This window comes from Pelophylax lessonae, assembly GCF_965119305.1.
Source record: "Pelophylax lessonae genome assembly, chromosome: 4".
Lineage (NCBI taxonomy): Eukaryota > Metazoa > Chordata > Amphibia > Anura > Ranidae > Pelophylax > Pelophylax lessonae.
In genome coordinates this window covers 577,398,555-577,415,791 of record NC_138771.1, presented here as the reverse complement: position 1 = coordinate 577,415,791, position 17,237 = coordinate 577,398,555, and the positions used below count along the sequence as shown (strand labels likewise).

The following is a 17,237-nucleotide window of genomic DNA, read 5'->3' as shown; positions in this document are numbered from 1 at the left end:
CCTAATGCTCCTCGTCCACGGCAAAGCGGAGGAAGCGCTGGTGACCTGCACAAATTGGAATGTGAAGGAAGCCTTCCTTGATGTCAAAGGAAGAAAGTGTTCTTTGATCCTTCCTGGATCATGTAAGCGCATCTCTAAATCCCTTCATGGAGCACAATTAGTAGACGTATGGAGATTGTTTCACTCAGGAGAGAGAGAGACTATACTTTTAATTCCTCGCATCATAAAACATACTTTCGTATGGACTATTTTTTTCTTCCTCCTAACCAGCTACATTCGGTGGTTGACACCTCTATTGGTCAATCACTTGGTCAGACCATGCACTCATTTTCTTGCAATAAAACCTTACAGATTTCGGACACTCCAGCACCGTGACTTGGAGGTTGAATGAGAGTCTCCTACAGGACTCCGCCATTTTTGCGGATGTTCTGAAAGGGATAACTTGGTATTTCCAGACAAACAATACTCCTGACAGTGATCCTGGAGTAGTATGGGAAGCTCACAAAAATCGGTGATTTGTGGTGTTCTAATCAAGCATGGCACCCGGGTGAAGCAGGAAAGAGGTGTAGCTGTCCTGTCTTCTTGCAGACATCCAACGCTTGCAAGCACTTCATAAACATGTTCCCTCTCCTGACACTGAACGAGAACTTCTGAGCCTTTGTACCAGGGTTTCTGACTTTGTCCTTTATAAGGCTAAAGCAGCACTGCAGAAAGGGGAGGAAGCACTTATTTGAATTTGGCAAAAAAGGTGGCAAACTTCTTGCTAGATCGCTCCGTAACCACCGCTCAGCCACATATGTTCCGCTAATTTCCTACCCAGAAGGAAGGAAAGTCTCTTTTTCCCAAACAAATTGGCCAGTCAATGACGTTTATTCCTTGCTTTACAAACTAACCCTGGAACCCCCCTCTCAACCTAGAATAAATGACTACTTAGAGGCCTCTGGAATGCCGTGTCTCCCATCCCCGGTACGGCAAGAATTCAAAGCTATTGGAGGAAATGCAAACAGCAATTGGTTCAGCCAAGATTGGAAAAGCATCAGGCCCGGATAGCTTTACAGTGCAATAATATAAACTTCTATCATCTGCGCTGGGTCCATACTTCGTCAAAATGCTAAATACATTCCATACAGAGTCTTTGAGAGCTATCATCTCAATTATACCTAAAGAGGGGAAAAGACCCCATGCAAAACGGAAGTTACAGGCCAATCTCCCTACTAAACGCTGACCTGAAGTTTTTTACCAAAATACTGGCTTCTCATCTTCAACAACATTTACCCTCTCAGGTCCACTTGGATCAAGTGGGATTCATCCCAACACGGGAAGCAAGAGACAACACTAAGCCCTTAACCCAATACATGTAGCCTGCAAAGGCCACACTCAGTGTGTATTGTTGGAAACCGAATCGGAGAAAACCTTTTACAGGGTCAACTGGCGGTTCATGTTTTTAGTCCTGAAACATCGGATTTAGGGGATACCATGCTCCGCTGGATCTCCAGTAATTACTCTTCGCTAACAGTGCAAGTTAAGGGGAACAATGTCTTGTCATCCCCCTTCCCTGTCACAAAGGGGACTAGGCAGAGCCGTGTCCATTATCGTTCCTTCCCTTTGCTCTTTCATTAGAGCCCTTTCTTTTCACTGTCCGGCTGAATCCTGATATATAAGGGCAATGTGTTGGGAGGACTCAACAAAGTCTCGGCCTACGCCAATCTACTTTTCTCTTTGACTAATTCGTTATTCTCCCAAAACCTTCTCAAAGAATTCAAAAAATATGAATCGCCCTTACCTTAAGATCAACTTCTCAAAATCTAAAGCTATGGGGCTGAATGATAAAGCCTTGAAATACCTAGAGACCTTTATCCCTGCTGAAGTTACCCGCCCCTTTGATCTTAACTGCTCTCTCCTTTTACGCAATGTACAAACTCTCTTGGATACATGGCACTTAAGATAACATTCCTGGTTTGGAAGATGCAATATCATAAAGATGAGAATCCTACCCAAGTTCTTATACCAATAGCTATCCCTAAGGGATATTTTAAGCAAGCTCATGTCCTTCACACAATTTAGGCACATGAACATCCTAGGATAAATACAGTGCCTTGCAAAAGTATTCATCCCCTTGACTTTTTACCTATTTTGTTACATTACATTTCAATGTTTTGTTAATCTGAATGTTATGTGATGGATCAGAACACAATAGTCTTAAGTTGGTGAAGTGAAATGAGAAAAAAAAAAAAAAAAAATACATATTTTAGAAATAGAAAACAGAAAATTGGCATGTGCGTATGCATTTACAGCCCATAAAAAGCTCTGGTGCAACCAATTAACTTCAGAAGTCACAATTCGTGAAATGATGTCCACCTGTGTGCGCAATCTAAGTGTAACATGATCTGTCACCACACACTTTTTTTGGAAAGGCCCCAGAGGCTGCAACACCTAAGCAAGAGGCACCACTAACCAAACATTGCCATGAAGATCAAGGAACTCTCCAAACAAGTAAGGGACAATGTTGTCGAGACATACAAGTCAGGGTTAGATTATAAAAAAAAAAAAAAAAATAATATCCAAATCTTTGATGATCCCCAGGAGCACCATCAAATGTATCATAACCAAATGGAAAGAACATGGCACAACCGCAAACCTGCCAAGAGACGGCCGCCTACCAAACGGGCAAGGAGAGCATCAATCAGAGAGGCAGCACAGAGACCTAAGGTAACCCTGGGATGAGCTGCAGAGTTCCACAGCAGAGACTGGAGTATCTGTACATAGGACCACAATAAAGTGGCCAGAAGAAAGCCATTACTTCCAGCAAAAAAACAAAAATGGCACGTTTGGAGTTTGCGAAAAGGCATGTGGAGACTCCCAAAACGTATGGAGGAAGGTGCTCTGGTCTGATGAGACTAAAATTGAACTTTTCAGCCATCAAAGAAAATGCTATGTCTGGCGGAAACCCAACACATCACAACACCCAAAGAACACCACGCCTCACAGTGAAACATGGTGGTGGCAGCATCATGCTGTGGGGATGTTTTTCAGCAGCGGGGACTGAGAAACTGGTCAGAGTTGAGGGAAAGATGGATGGTGCTAAATACAGAGATATTCTTGAGCAAAACCTGTAAAACTCTGTGCATGATTTTAGGCTAGGACGGAGGTTCACCTTCCAGCAGGACAATGACCCCAAACACACTGCTAAAACACTTAAGTGGTTTAAGGGGAAACATGTAAATGTGTTGGAATGGCCTAGTCAAAGCCCAGACCTCAATCCAATAGAAAATCTGTGGTCAGACTTAAGATTGCTGTTCACAAGTGCAAACCATACAACTTGAAGGAGCTGGAGAAGTTTTGCAAGGAGGAATGGGCAAAAATCCCAGTGGTAAGATGTGGCAAGCTCATAGAGACTTATCCAAAGCGACTTGGAGCTGTGATTGCCGCAAAAGGTGGCTCTACACAGTATTGACTTTTTCTGTTTTGTTGTTTTTTTTTTTTTTGTGAAGCAAACAACACACACACACACACACAATCTTTAAAGTTGTGGGCATGTTCTGTAAATTAAATTATGCAAATCCTTAAACAATCCATGTTAATTCTAGGTTGTGAGGCAACAAAACCCGGAAAATGACAAGGGGGTGAATACTTTTGCAAGGCACTGTAGAACCTTATCGCTCCCAAAACAATCTGAGGGCTTTGCAGTCCCGGATCTTTACAAATATTACCAAGCTGCACACTCCTCACGTCTCATCGACTGGTGCCGTCATGGTGAGGTTAAACTTTGGCCCTGTATAGAGCAGGACCAAAGTTGGGTCCTATGGCATAGATCTCCTAGGTGTTTTGTGACCCTTCCTCCACCTCTCCCTTTCAAAAAAAAAAAAAAACCCGCTTATAGGGACAATGACCCATTTGTGCTTCCATCTCATCTCTCTGGGTAGATTGTCTTCTTTGGAATCTCCACTGTCCCCCAATATTGGGTAACCCCCGATTCACTCCAGGTCTTCGTGCGGGGCCTTTAACCTGTTGATTGGGGGGGGGGTATCAAGCCTCATTTTGCAACATCAGGGATCTGGCCTTCATTGCATGCCCTCTGACAGCCCGGAATTGCCCCTTCTGTCTTGATAACTGGATTGTTTCACAATTACACCACCATTTTCTACAGACTCTCCTAGCTCCTGACAATTTTTGCTGAAACTTGACTACACTTAAGGAGTACTGCTCTGGAAGTGGCACACTTCCACATACCCTCTCAACAATGTCCACTCTTCTAGTCACTCGCCACCGTGATTACCTGCCTCCATACTGTAAAATGGGTATCAGGCCTAGGTAGAACAGTCTCGAAGGCGCAATGCTCCAATATTAACAAATAAAAATATAAACCCTGCGAGCAACCTTGAGGTCCTAAATAATTAGGTGATCTGCTGCAGACACTCCACTTCTCATACTCGTGTGAATAACTAAATAAATTAGTGTCGCGCAAATCTAAATTATAAATATCACCATAAAAGTATATAAAATCCGTGTAGATGATACAATATTAAAGTGCCAAATAGTGCCAATATGTGGTATAAGTTATATACAAAAGTGAAAAAAGATATAAAAAGAGTCCAGTGTAACTTAATAAATAAATGTGCTAAAAATTATATTAAATGCAGTCCAAACAATGATGAAAATTGCTTTGTGCTCCCAAAGATGTGGGACCAGAGTGTCACAGTAGATAGCCACAACCGTGCAACCCCTTGTGATTGGGCGCTCACCTCAACTCCTTATAAAAAAAACACCTGAATATAGAGATCCTATGAGGCAGCCATCCTTATCCTTCAGACTCCTCTTTTTCCACAGCTGAAATCCGGGCTGCAATTTCACTCAGTATTATCTAAAGACTCCTCTTATCCACAGCTTGCAGTATCCCTCAATGCATTAGAATATAAAATGGAGAGACTTGCATAGTGCATGAAATCCTTTAAACAAACTGTTTGAGAAAATATATGAAGGTCTCACTCACATATATTACATACAGCGGGGGAGACCGTTCAGCGCCGCCTCAGGAGTACAGCGTACGCTGATCGGTCTCCCCTGCTGTACCACCACGAGTTCCATCATCTTAATAAGCGATTGTACATGTGCATGTCATGCACCCACTAATGTGAGTGAGACCTTCATATTCAGATAAGGCCTTCTTAGAAGTCTGGTCTGCAGACAAGCATTTCAGCCAGATAATACGCCGAAAGATCACTGCTGATACAGACAGCCTAGAATCAAAGGAGCCGCATCCAAAGAGGCATCACAGATAAATTGTAGCATCTGGACCAACTGATCTGACAGTTCCGCAAAGACAGGGGGGAAGCAGTTTTCCCCTCAAGGTCCCGGTGTAAAAGTTTAGCCCACTTGGTCAGAATTTGCGACACCAGGGCAATAGTAAATACCAGCCTAAGTGCCGAACCAGCCACAGTGAACATATGGCGGGCCAGAGCCTCCGTCCTCCTATCAGCCGGACCTTTCAAGGCCAGGGACGGAATTAGGGTAGCTTTATTTAAAATGGGACCCAGTGAGTCCACTATATGTGGGATTGTCCACTTTTTAAGCAGGGAATCCTCATAAGGATACCGCATAGCAAAAGGCTTCGGGACCACAAGAGTGCGTTTTGGTTTTAAACAACCCCACCGTTTTGTGACAATGTTGTCAAAATAAGCAGAAAGAGGAAACCCCCTCGCCGCTTTGAAGGGTCAGTGGGTGCCAAAATGGCCCGCCACCTCCGACGCAGCATCAGTCGCAGCCTCCATTTTTAAAGTTTCATGCACTGACACAATTAGTGCACCCACCAGGAGCCTTTTTTATGCGTGATAGAGGAGCAGAGGCATCATCCTCACGATCTGAGCACTCCGGATGCGTGGACACAGACCCAGTAGGGTGCCTTGCAGCTGAAACAGATTCAGGATCTGACAAGACAGATGAGGCAGGGGGCGCTAAATACTAAGCTCACCTGGAAAACAATCAGGGGAGAAGCCGACCAAGGGCCCACAAATGGACCACCTACTGGAATCTGCAAAAAAACAAGGGGGGGGGGTTGCCCTCCGAGCCCCGCATAATAGGAAATGGCCCCCAAAAAGGGAGCCATCCGCCATAGCGGACACGCAGGCAGGGTACCCTGATGGTCCTGCAGCACTAAAAAGGGGCAGGTGTCCTGCACAATAATGGCAGCATGGCTGCCATTAAAAAATATACCGCCCTCACAGCGCCACTCTTCCAAGGCAGGTGCCAAGTTGACGCATGGCTTAGTAGTCTGCAAGCCATGGCCTAAACTTTTGCGGACGCCCAGTCGCTTGGGCGCGAGCCCCAGCGGAGGCGACCACACAGGAGCAGCGGAGGGGAGGACGGATGCCCAAAAAACGGAGAGTAGTGGCTTCAGCAACCCTCACCTGCGTGAGGCGAGGACCCGTGGGTGCTAAACCATCCGCTCCCCCAGGCCAACAACTGCAGCAGGGAGCCCAGAGGAAAACCCTGCCCTATTCACCAACCCCTGGGGTGGTAAAGAACCCTGCTCAACCCCCTGCTGCGCACCAGAAAAAACCTGGTCAGCAGCAACTCCAACAAGCCCCCCTCCCCTGACTAAGCAGAAAAAAAAAAAAAAAACACGGGAGTCTATAGCTGAGAGTGGGAGTATACCCCCACTGGGACTGTCCCATAGGCGTAGTCAAGCTTTTTCCTGGTGTCCTACTCCTGTAGGGGGCAGTATAACCCAATGGTCAAGAAGATAAGGAGCTGTGTGTCAATGATCAGAGAAATAGATTCTACGGTAAGTCAAAAATCAAAATTTTTCTAACACCAGTGCATGTTACATGAAATGAAATAAATGCTTGCAAAAAATGGCAGTTTACTATTATCTGGTAGTTGGTTAATTGCATCCAATGGGGGGGGGGGGGGGAGTTTTAGGATCTATACACACTAATGGCGCTTTTCCACTCCATGGTACGAGTTAGAACGGTTCGGTACAGCGGTGCTTTTCCACTACATGGTACGGCTCGTTTAAACAGTGCCACCTCGATTGGGGATCCAAGCGGGCCGTACCTATACCATATCCCACAATCCTTTGCATGCAGCCTTGATTGTTTGTCACTACTAGCCCCTGATTGGTCACAGAATCGTTGTAATCCCACCCACTTACTACTTTAGTGGAAAGGCAAACCAAGTAGAGCCTATAGTATCCTATACAGTGCTGAAACGTGCCGACTCGTACTACGCAGTGGAAAAGCAAACTGAGCCGAGCTGGGCCAAGCAGTGCCGAGTGGAGCTGAGCCGGTACTTGCAGTGGAAAAGTGCCATAAGTTAGGTCTTCTTTAACAGCTTCAATAACGGACACGTTTACCCCCTTCCTGCCCAGGCCAATTTACAGTGCTGTCACACAATAATTGTGCAGTCATGCAACACTGTACCCAAATGACATTTTTATAATTTTTTTTTCACATAAATAGCGCTTTCTTTGGTGGTAGTCACCGCTGTTTTTTTTTGGCAAAAAACCCTTTTTTTTAATTTGTCAGAATTTTTTTGTAATTCTCCTTCACTGAGGCAGCATTGATGAGGCACTAATAGGCGTCACTGATTGGAAAAGTTGGGGGCTGCACTTATGATCATCAGTGCCCTGATTACCTGTACAAATCTCCCCAGCAAGGAGATGCCGCTGATCGGCTTTCCTCTCTCTCACACTGTCAGTGAGAGGCGAGGAGAGCCGATTACCAGCATTTCCATGTTAACATGTGATCAGCTGTGATTGGACACAGCCAATCACATAGGTAAAGAGCCCCGTCATCTGTGATCACGGTCAGACTGGGGCGACACCATTTGACATCGCCCCAGAATGAGAGGGGATCCTGCCCTCTCACCAGCTAAAGTCAGCTGTTGTGTCTTCTGGCAAGTCTTGATAACATACGGATACAGCCGAGACACATGAAATAGCATGGTGAGAGTGGCAATTAGGGATTGTTACTCCACCAGGTTTCCCACTAGTTACTGCCCAACCGGCCCGCAGAACTGTGACTGGAGAACAAATGCTGGGCTAAGGTTATTCATGCAGCTAATCCTGTTTTTCATGACTAAGAAAAAGCCTGATGAGTTATAACTTACTTGTGAAACTTTATGGTAAAATTTCTGTAGCTCTGACTGGAGTCACCGGGATCAGTGTATATACAATCTGAGGGAGAAAAAAAAAAAAAAAAAAAAAAAAAAAAAGCACCATAATTGTATCAGAGAGCTATTTAGCCAGTTCAGCTGTCACCCATGTACACTCCCTATGGACCAGAGCAATTCTTACAGGCCATCGGGCTGTTTATTTGCCAAGAACTTAGTCATTATGCAAGATAAAGTATTAGTGATTTTTTTCAGAACAAACAAGGCGTTCATATTATATATTAATCTATTAATGATAAGAGGGAAAAAAAAAAACCTCTATCAGTAGTAAAAATAAAGATTCCGGAAGGAAGGGGGTGAAAGGGTAATTTTTAGAACTAATAAAAAAAAAACAACACTTTTTGTTGCTCTTCCAAAAATGCACTGCAGGAAACTGCATAGATACATTATGAACAGGAACCATAGAAAACCATGTTAAAAATTGAAAATAAAAAAAAAAACCCAAACAGGCATGAACCTAGCCTAACATTTTGACACCAAAGAATTGCTGAAAAATAAGAAAAAAAAAAAAAAAAAAAAGGGAAATGAGGACAGGGCATACTTCAACTGTCCCGTGTATTTCAATTCGTTTTTTTTTTCCAGGTATGTGTAGCATGCCCGTGTCCACAACTCGTTAAACTACATATACAGTATAGTTACAGCACAATCGTCAGGCTGCACTTTGCTTTCAAAATGATGGATACTGCCAGGAACCAGTATATAATATTTCAAGGGATACCCTGCAGTTTCCATCTATAAATAAATGCATGCAGCAGTTAAGTACTGGTCCAAGCTTGTAAAAACTACGGCAATGGTCAGACCTCCCCTCCCCCCGATGGATTGACTTCAGTACAGCCAGCCTTCCCACAGATGGTTTGAATTTTGATCTGTCCTTGGGTGGCTTTAATCTCAGCACTGGATAGACAGGAATACAAATTATTAGGCAGGCAACAATGCTCCTTATTTAATCTGTGTATTTTTGTTGTTTCCCCCAACATATGTTAAAGCTAAACTTCTGTGAAACAAAGAAAATTGTATTCCTCTCTGTGCTAGTGCAGAAAGGTTAGGGACACCAGTACCAGGTTTCAGAGCTCCAGGTCACACAAAACTGTATACATGGCAAGCCAGTTAACATCTAGTACTAGCTGCCAAGTGTAATTAAAGGCCCCTTACACTTGCTTGCCCATTGTCCTACCACCAGGCCAGGGAGAGGCAAAAAAATGGAAATAAAAAAAAAAATAAAATAAAATAAAAAACACCTTTACCTGTAACGACTTTTGGATCAATATTGAAGGTGTCATTAGCAGGATCAATGTGGCCCTTGCGATAATACTGCTGACAGACAGCAAGTGCTGATTTATTGAAGGGTCGAACATAGGCGTAGCGAGCCAAGGTTTGGTTAGGAAGGGAGAGGTACTGTTGGCGAAAAGGAAAAACCCAACAAGCCCTTATAAATATATACAATAATTTACTTACAAGTCATCCAATGCAGGTACATTTTCTGAACAGATATAAAACAAAAAAAAAGGGAAAAACACGGACAGTAACTAGACACCTGAGGCAAATATAATACCACTTTTGCACGCTGTCCATGCCAAAACACAAGGGAGTGAGTCTACAGTTTTGAAGTAAATATTAAAAAATAAAATCATAATTTGTCTTCAGCTATACTCTATTTCATAACTTAAATATGCAAAAAAAATATTATGCATGCCTGCCATAGGAGTTATTCCAGATTATAAAATGCAGCAGTCACATCTTTAAGGTCAATTAAAGCCCAAGTTTAGCTGAGAACACAAAACAGAAAAAGCAGCACAAGGGACATATATTATTGTTAGTATGAGGTGTTCCTTGTGTTGACTTTTAGTAGTAATCCACTGGGTCCTGCAACCAATGTTCCCTCTAATTTTTTACTGTGCTGAGCAAATAAAAAAATTTCTGAGCGCAAACCTTTAGACTGAGCAATTTCATCAAAAATTGTATATTGTCACAAAAAGTGCATGTTGCCATTAACTATGGGCTATATAGTTTGATAGAATATTAGTAAATCGTATTAACTGTTCACAACCAATTTTACAGTATAGTATACTGTAAAATTGGTTGAACAGTTAATACGATTTACTAATATTCTATCAAACTATATAGCCCATAGTTAAATGGCAACATGCACTTTTTGTGACAATATAAGATTTTTGATGAAATTGCTCAGTCTAAAGGTAATAGTAATAATAAATGTTCAATAGGTGACACTCATTGCTGGACTAGCCCACTGCCATGGAACTACAAGTCACAGCATGCCAGCTGGTCCTATAGCAGGGATGGGCTACCTCAGCCATTGTGGAACTACAGGTCACAGCATAACCTACCAGCTGGTCCTATACAGGGGTAGGCTACGTCAGCCATTATGGAAGTACAAGTCACAGCATGACTTACCAGCTGGCCCCATACTTAGGGTAGGCAGCCTCATTTATTGTAGAACTACAAGTCACAGCTTAACCTGCCAGCTGGCCCTTTATCAGGGGCAGGCTACCTAGGCTGTTGTGGAACTAAAAATCACAGCATTACCTGCCAGCTGGTCCTATACTAGGGGGAGGCTTCCTCAGCTATTGTGGAACTACATGTCACAGCATGACTTGCCAGCTAGCCCTATACTAGGGGAAGGGAACCTCAGCTATTGTGGAACTACAAGTCACAACATGAAATGCCATCTGGCCCCTTAATAGGGGTAGGCTACCTCGTCTATTGTGGAACTGTTTTTGTTTAAAATAATATTAATTGGGCTACATTACAGTACTGTAAAAAGATGAGGGGGGCGTGGCATTGCCTGACCTGCATGGAGTGAGTAGGACGTTCTAAGCGAGAGCTCGGATTTCCCTGGGTATGATGGCAGCGATCCTCCGCTCTCCCCAGCACTTCCAGCGATGCCTCCTGGACGAGTTGGTTCTTCTGGTGTTTGACCACCAGCCATGAGTGACTTGGCCCCCGCGAGCACCCCCCCCCCCCCAGTGCACTTACCTCAAGGACGGTCCGGTCACTCTTCAGTCCCCGGCTTCCCACGTCTCCGTCCTCCCGAGTCCCGGCGCCTCCTCCTCGGCCAATGGCATGAAGTTGGCCTTTCGGCCAATGAGGAAGCGGGAGGACCCGCTCCCTGATTGGCCAGGAGAAGGATCCGTGTGACAATAGCGAATTTTCATTCGCTATTGTCACACAATGGGCGTGCTCTCGGGGCGCACGCTCTGCTCCCCAGCCGCCACTTCTGTGCTGTCTAAATAGGTGCGCGGTCTACATAGCTGCTTGCGCGGGACCAAAAATTTCACTGCGCGTCCGCGCATGCGCGCACTTTAGGGGGAACATTGCCTGCAACCCCCCCCCAATCTTCGGCTGCAGTGGGGTGCAATACAGCAAAAGGGCTGTTAGACGCTCTCATGAAGAGATCTTGACTATGCCTGCACTTTCCTGCCCGATTTGCCATTCATAGAAGCTGTATACTACAGCAAACATAAATGACAAAGGAAGGGGACAGGCAGATGATTGATTTCTGTACCCCCTTCATTCACAGATCTTGTGTCATACACCAAATCTGACAGCCCTTCAGCTGTAATAACCCCTACTGCACCAGGGCAGAGGAGTAGGAAAGATTAAGATTTGTCCTAAAACAAGAGTTAACACAAGGAACACATCTTAACGGTTAGTTATGCCCCTTATGGTGGGTTTCAGGTTTGTATTTACATTTGCAGCAGACAACTATGGAATTTTTGGCACCTCCTATGACAATGCAATTCATCGGTCATTCTAACCTGCTCAACGGCATAGTTCAGATACTCATACACATCATCCTGGGTGTAGACAGCAAAGGTTTTATCTGAATCATCTGTGTAGCCCTTTAGGAAAAGATGCTTGAAAGCCACTGTGTTCTCCTCCTTAAACTGCACTACCATCTGGTTACTGAGGCCAAACAGGATTAGCTGCAATAGACAGAGAAGTAAATGTATGGTCACATGTGACAAGATTTAAATAATTGTTAATAAAAAATTTTTGTACACTCAGACATTGCCAAGAGGTGTCAGGGTGGAGCACAAGCACTCTTATCACCAGCTGCAAGCTGCTTTTAAAAAGGTCTACGAAGGGAAAGTTATTTTTGCCATGTCAGCATATATAGACACCTAGCTAAATCAAAAAAACTGGCTCCGCATACTAAAAACACATTCTATTAAAGTGCCATTATAAAAACTTTGTTTATTAGAATATATATATATATATATATATATATATATATATATATATATATATATATATATATATATATATATATATATATATATATATACCTTGTTATAGAGAAGTGCTTAAAATCTAACTAAAGGCAAAACTTTTTCTTTAGTTTTGGATAGAGTGAGGAGGGGGATTACAACACCTGTCCGTTTTTATCGCCACCTGTACCCACATTAGGGAGAGTCACCCTCTCGATTTGTCTTGTTTATCATTGAAAGGAAAAGACAATCCCAAATTTTGGGTTGTCCCCAGAAAAGTAATATAGAGAAAATATGTCCAAGGGATTCCCTTAACCCTTTCACTGCCAAGTCTGTACGGCCCTACAGCACTGCTTCTAGCTGGCCAGGTCCGTACACTGTACAGACCAACATTCCTCCTCTGTTATAAGCGCATGGTCACTTCAGCGACCATAAACTCATATTCGAATTGTTCAGCCAAAGCTGCTGAACAAACTGATCGCTCTAATCAGTGGCTGATGAGCCACTACTGATCAGCGCCATTTACCTGAAACTATTTACCCCCACCCCCTTTCACCTTCCTTTGCGGTTATCTAAATTACCCTTTTAACCCCCTCTAACTCTACTCCCCTTACCTGCCACTTCACCCTCTTACTCTGATTGACGCCCCCCCCCTCCCCCCTCCCCCCCACAAACCGGATCCCACTGCAGCTGCCAGGCCTCCCTCCTGTTGGCTTTCCATGCTGCAGGGCAGACACAGAGGGATTTTTTTTTTCCTAATACCCCTTGGCTTTCCGAACCCCCCCCCCCCCCTAGTGCCCCCATGTCCATGAAGCTTCTAGCCGTTTTTTTCCTCGTCCCCCCCCCCCCCCAACCCCCTCCCACCGGCTGCAGCACTGACAGATCTGTCAGGATAGAGGGCAGAGAGGGGGCTGGTAAACCGGTTTATTTACCCCCACCCCCAGATTTATGACCCTCTTCAGTGAGCCGCAGCTTCCCGCTGTGCCCCGGCTCTTCCTCCTCCTTCCAGGCTACAGCTACGTTCAGATCTGGCAGGATGGAGAGGGGGACTGGTAAACATGGCTTTTCCAGCCTCCTTACTTTCCTGACAGAATACGGTCATCGATCAGTACCAATTGCTCCTGTATCCTTTCATCAGTGACACAAAGTAAACGGTGTACGGCTGATGGCATCGCTACAAGTTGGGTCAATCTGCCACGGGCGGGAAGCATCACGGCATCAGCACCCTGTCCAATGTTTATTGCTGCTTAAGGAGGGGCATTTGGCAGGCGGCAAAAACACAGCTCAACTGCTCATTTTTGCCCCCCCCCCCACTTTAAGCTGAAAAAGGCATTGGACAGGGTGCTGATGCCATGATGCTTCATGCCCGCAGTAAAGTTGACCCAACTCCGCCGAACGCTACACTTATGTCAACAAGGAAATGTCAACAGGGAAATGCCACAAACGCCTCACAACCTCATGCAATGCATGCAGCGAATTTTTTGGTAAAAATTGGGTTAAAACAGGCAGTGAGGAGGCATTGCATTGCTTCCACACAGCCTGCCAGTAGCCACTGAAGAACGATCCAAAAAATGGATTAGACTTCAGGGGCAATCAGTAGCATGGAGGAGGGGGGGGGGGGGGTTCGCAGTATCTAAACTCAATTTTGCAAAATCTGCTGTGTTGTATCAGCAAATAAATGATTTTAATACATTTTTGGATAAAAATTTGCGCAAATATTTAAAATCTGTAGCACTCCCCCCCCCCCCCCATTCTACTGGTTGGTCATGTGCTTTCAGAAAATATATGGTTGGGGAGGTCTTTTAGAAACTCTGAAAGCTGCAAGTAAAAGATGAAAAACTCCAGGTTTTTAGAGAAACTTGGATATTTACATTTTTGTATATGTATTTTCATCATTTGCGATTTTCATCATTTTGCAAAAAAAGGTGCAAAAATTATAAAATATTGGTTAATTATTAACTCAATACAGGTTAAGCTTTTATATTTAGCAGGAAATTTTGTAAAATTTGCTGTTTTTTTTTTTAACTGCTAATAATGATTTTATTGTATTTTTAGCGAAAATATTGTTTTAATAAACATTTCCGTAAATACAGCAGGGCCTTAAAAATCAGTAGCACCTTTTTTAACTGCACTCCTGTAATCCACAGGAGTAGTACAGCCAAACGAACTTTGGCTGTGCTGCTCCTTTAAAACCAAAAGACACCTTCCATTGTATTAAACTTATCCAATGTCCTGGTCCACTCCTGCAGAAAAATAAGGGGGCCTCTGGGTATGAGACTTGAGTCTTCCTCGGCCTCCTACAAATGCATAGTTCAATGCTCAAGTCAACTGCCAGCACCAAGTAATGTGACACTAATGTGGATGAAGGGGCTGCCATACCATATGCAAATACAGGCTTCCAGAAAGCCAATATTTTAGGAGGATCTTTGGGGATCTGCAGCCGCTAATGAGGGCAGGAATGCTACAAGTAAAGTTGTTGTCTGCTATGCAGCATGATTTTGATATTAATGCCATGGCTAAATTTTTACATAAACATTTTTAATTTTTGTACAAGAGAGTTTCTCTAGTCAAATTCTAAATGTAGGCTCTGCTTCTGGCTTACTATTGCTAGCCTATCAGACAGTGATGACTGAAGAAAAACGCTTTATATTGTATGGCATTAGAAATTGAACACCCGTATCTAAAGCAGACCTTCACTTCGATGTTTCAGTGTCATTTAATCTCCCCCCACCCCCATCTCTTCCCCAACACTTTTTTTTGGCTGGGAGCAGGTCCCTTTTTTTGCTAGGTACTCGATCCCACTTCAATTTTCACCGGCCCAAATCCTCCTGAGACACGTTTCACATCCCAGGAGGATGCAGGATCAGCCCCACCATGTCGGAGCTGGCTGTGATTACTCTGGCTCCCAAATCCACAATGGCAGTAACCAGCAGCAGTAAGAAGACAGAGCAGGACATAATTAATTAAAGTGGAATGTCAATTCCCCCTTTTTAGACTTTTGTACAACTAGCCTGTCGGGTTTTTCACAAATAATCAGTGCTGGCTATAGTCAGTAGCACTGATCATTGTATTCTAGGAGGAGAAGGAGGATGGGAAGAGACAATCACGCTGTACATTTTTGCATATCAAAGTTTATTTATTTTTGGAATGGCACTGGGGTCTTTGACACCTAATCCCAGTTATTTTAGTAAAGCAATACCAGTTAGTACAGTACCTGCACAGTGACCATAAAGATCTTGATAAGTTGCAGGGCCAATTTGTAGGGTTTCCTTCCCTTGGCTCTGAATTTATCACACGGACTCATGAAGAAATATTTCAGCCGACGTCGAAGCTGGACTTCCTCCGGACTGACCCTGTCACACATCGCAGTGCCATAATATGGAGAAGGTGACAAGAGGCGCTGGCGTTCAGCTGCAAGCAAAAAGGTAGAATAGATATAAAGCAAAAAAACAAGATATAGAATACCAAAACAAACTTCTAGAGGAGTGCCAATACTACTACTTATTCCGAAAAAGTGTTTGTCGTCAAGTTTAACCTCGGAGTTGATTTGTTAAAGGCAAATAGACTATGCACTTTCCAAGGTATTTCTTCCCAGAGCTTAGTAAATGAGGTGAAGCTCTGTTGACTTCCATCATTCAATCACCTGCAATTAAAAATGCTGTTTTTTTTCCTGTTCCTTGCTTGTGATGAGATATTCTATGCCAGCTGAAATTTCACCACATTCACTGAGCTCTTGGGGAAATTCCCCATGCAGTGTATAATTTCCCTTGAACAGCCTATATGCGGTTAGTAAATAAACCCTATAGTGCCCCTTACCTGGAACAGACATATGCATTATTTCAGATCGGGTTTGTCCAAGCAATATTTCTGTATATTATAACAGAAAGGCAGTTAGGAGGATGATTGGATATACTGCTATTCTGTATTGTATACTGGACAGAACACACGATAAACATTAAAAGGGGTTGGCTTATTAAAACAGGAGAGTGCTAAATCTGGTGCAGCTCTGCATAGAAACCAATTACCTTCCAGTTTTCTTTTGTCATAGTTTAACAAGCTGAAGTTAGAAGCGGATTGGCTAGCATATACGGTTGAAAAAGAGAAAAAAAAAAAAAAAAAAAAAAAAAAGAGGGTGCATTGGCCTAGTGCATTATCCAATGTATTAGAAACAATGATAAAAACATAGGGGCCTACTCACAAACAGCAAAATAGTAAAGGCTCATTAGGCCACCTAAGTGGCTGTACACTTGTGAATGACTGCGACCTCTAACAGAGGGAAGGGGCCATGTCCAGGACCCAACCAGATAACGTGTTTTGAAGGACCGACTTTCTTCAGAGCCTTCAGGGGCTCAGGGACTCAAACCAGGGGACGCTGCAATGCATTCCATGAAGCGGAAGTGGCGTGTCACGTTTAGTTTGGGTGGGACTATACGTGACACGCCACTTCTGCTTCCTGGAATGCATTGCGGCGTTCCTTGGTTTATGATCATGCTTGAGAACAACCACCAATTGTATGTGTTACCCTTTTTAAAAAAAATATACTTGAACCGACTGCACTACGAGATGCTTCTCTCTCTTTTACCTCTACATGGGTCACCATGAGCATTTAGGCATACAGGAATATCGCCATTAACCGGCTCTCCCGGATTTATCAAGTGAGAATTTCTATTCATGCTGGTTTGGACTACCTGTAATGGGGGTCAATATCGTCCAGTGAGTGTGATGCAAATATGAATGTTGGTGGAGAGGAGACACACCGAGTCACGGGTGAGTCGTCATTTTTGGGATGTATACAAGGAGGTTAAGTATATAGCAAAAGGTAGGTATTCCTGCCTATGA

At 43.7% G+C, this 17,237-nt stretch overlaps 1 protein-coding gene across 2 annotated transcripts in view; it reads right to left on the bottom strand.

Annotated features, from left to right (window-relative positions):
- Positions 1 to 17,237, bottom strand: part of MCOLN1 (mucolipin TRP cation channel 1) — a 44,602-nt gene that overhangs the window by 15,251 nt on the left and 12,114 nt on the right. For both annotated transcript variants that reach the window (XM_082253402.1, XM_082253403.1), the window contains exons 2-5: positions 15,613 to 15,809; positions 11,946 to 12,113; positions 9,414 to 9,564; positions 8,107 to 8,173 (exon numbers count right to left, since the gene is read on the bottom strand). In XM_082253402.1, the coding sequence (XP_082109528.1) occupies positions 8,107 to 8,173; positions 9,414 to 9,564; positions 11,946 to 12,113; positions 15,613 to 15,809 (583 nt within the window). The remainder of the gene's footprint in view (positions 1 to 8,106; positions 8,174 to 9,413; positions 9,565 to 11,945; positions 12,114 to 15,612; positions 15,810 to 17,237) is intronic.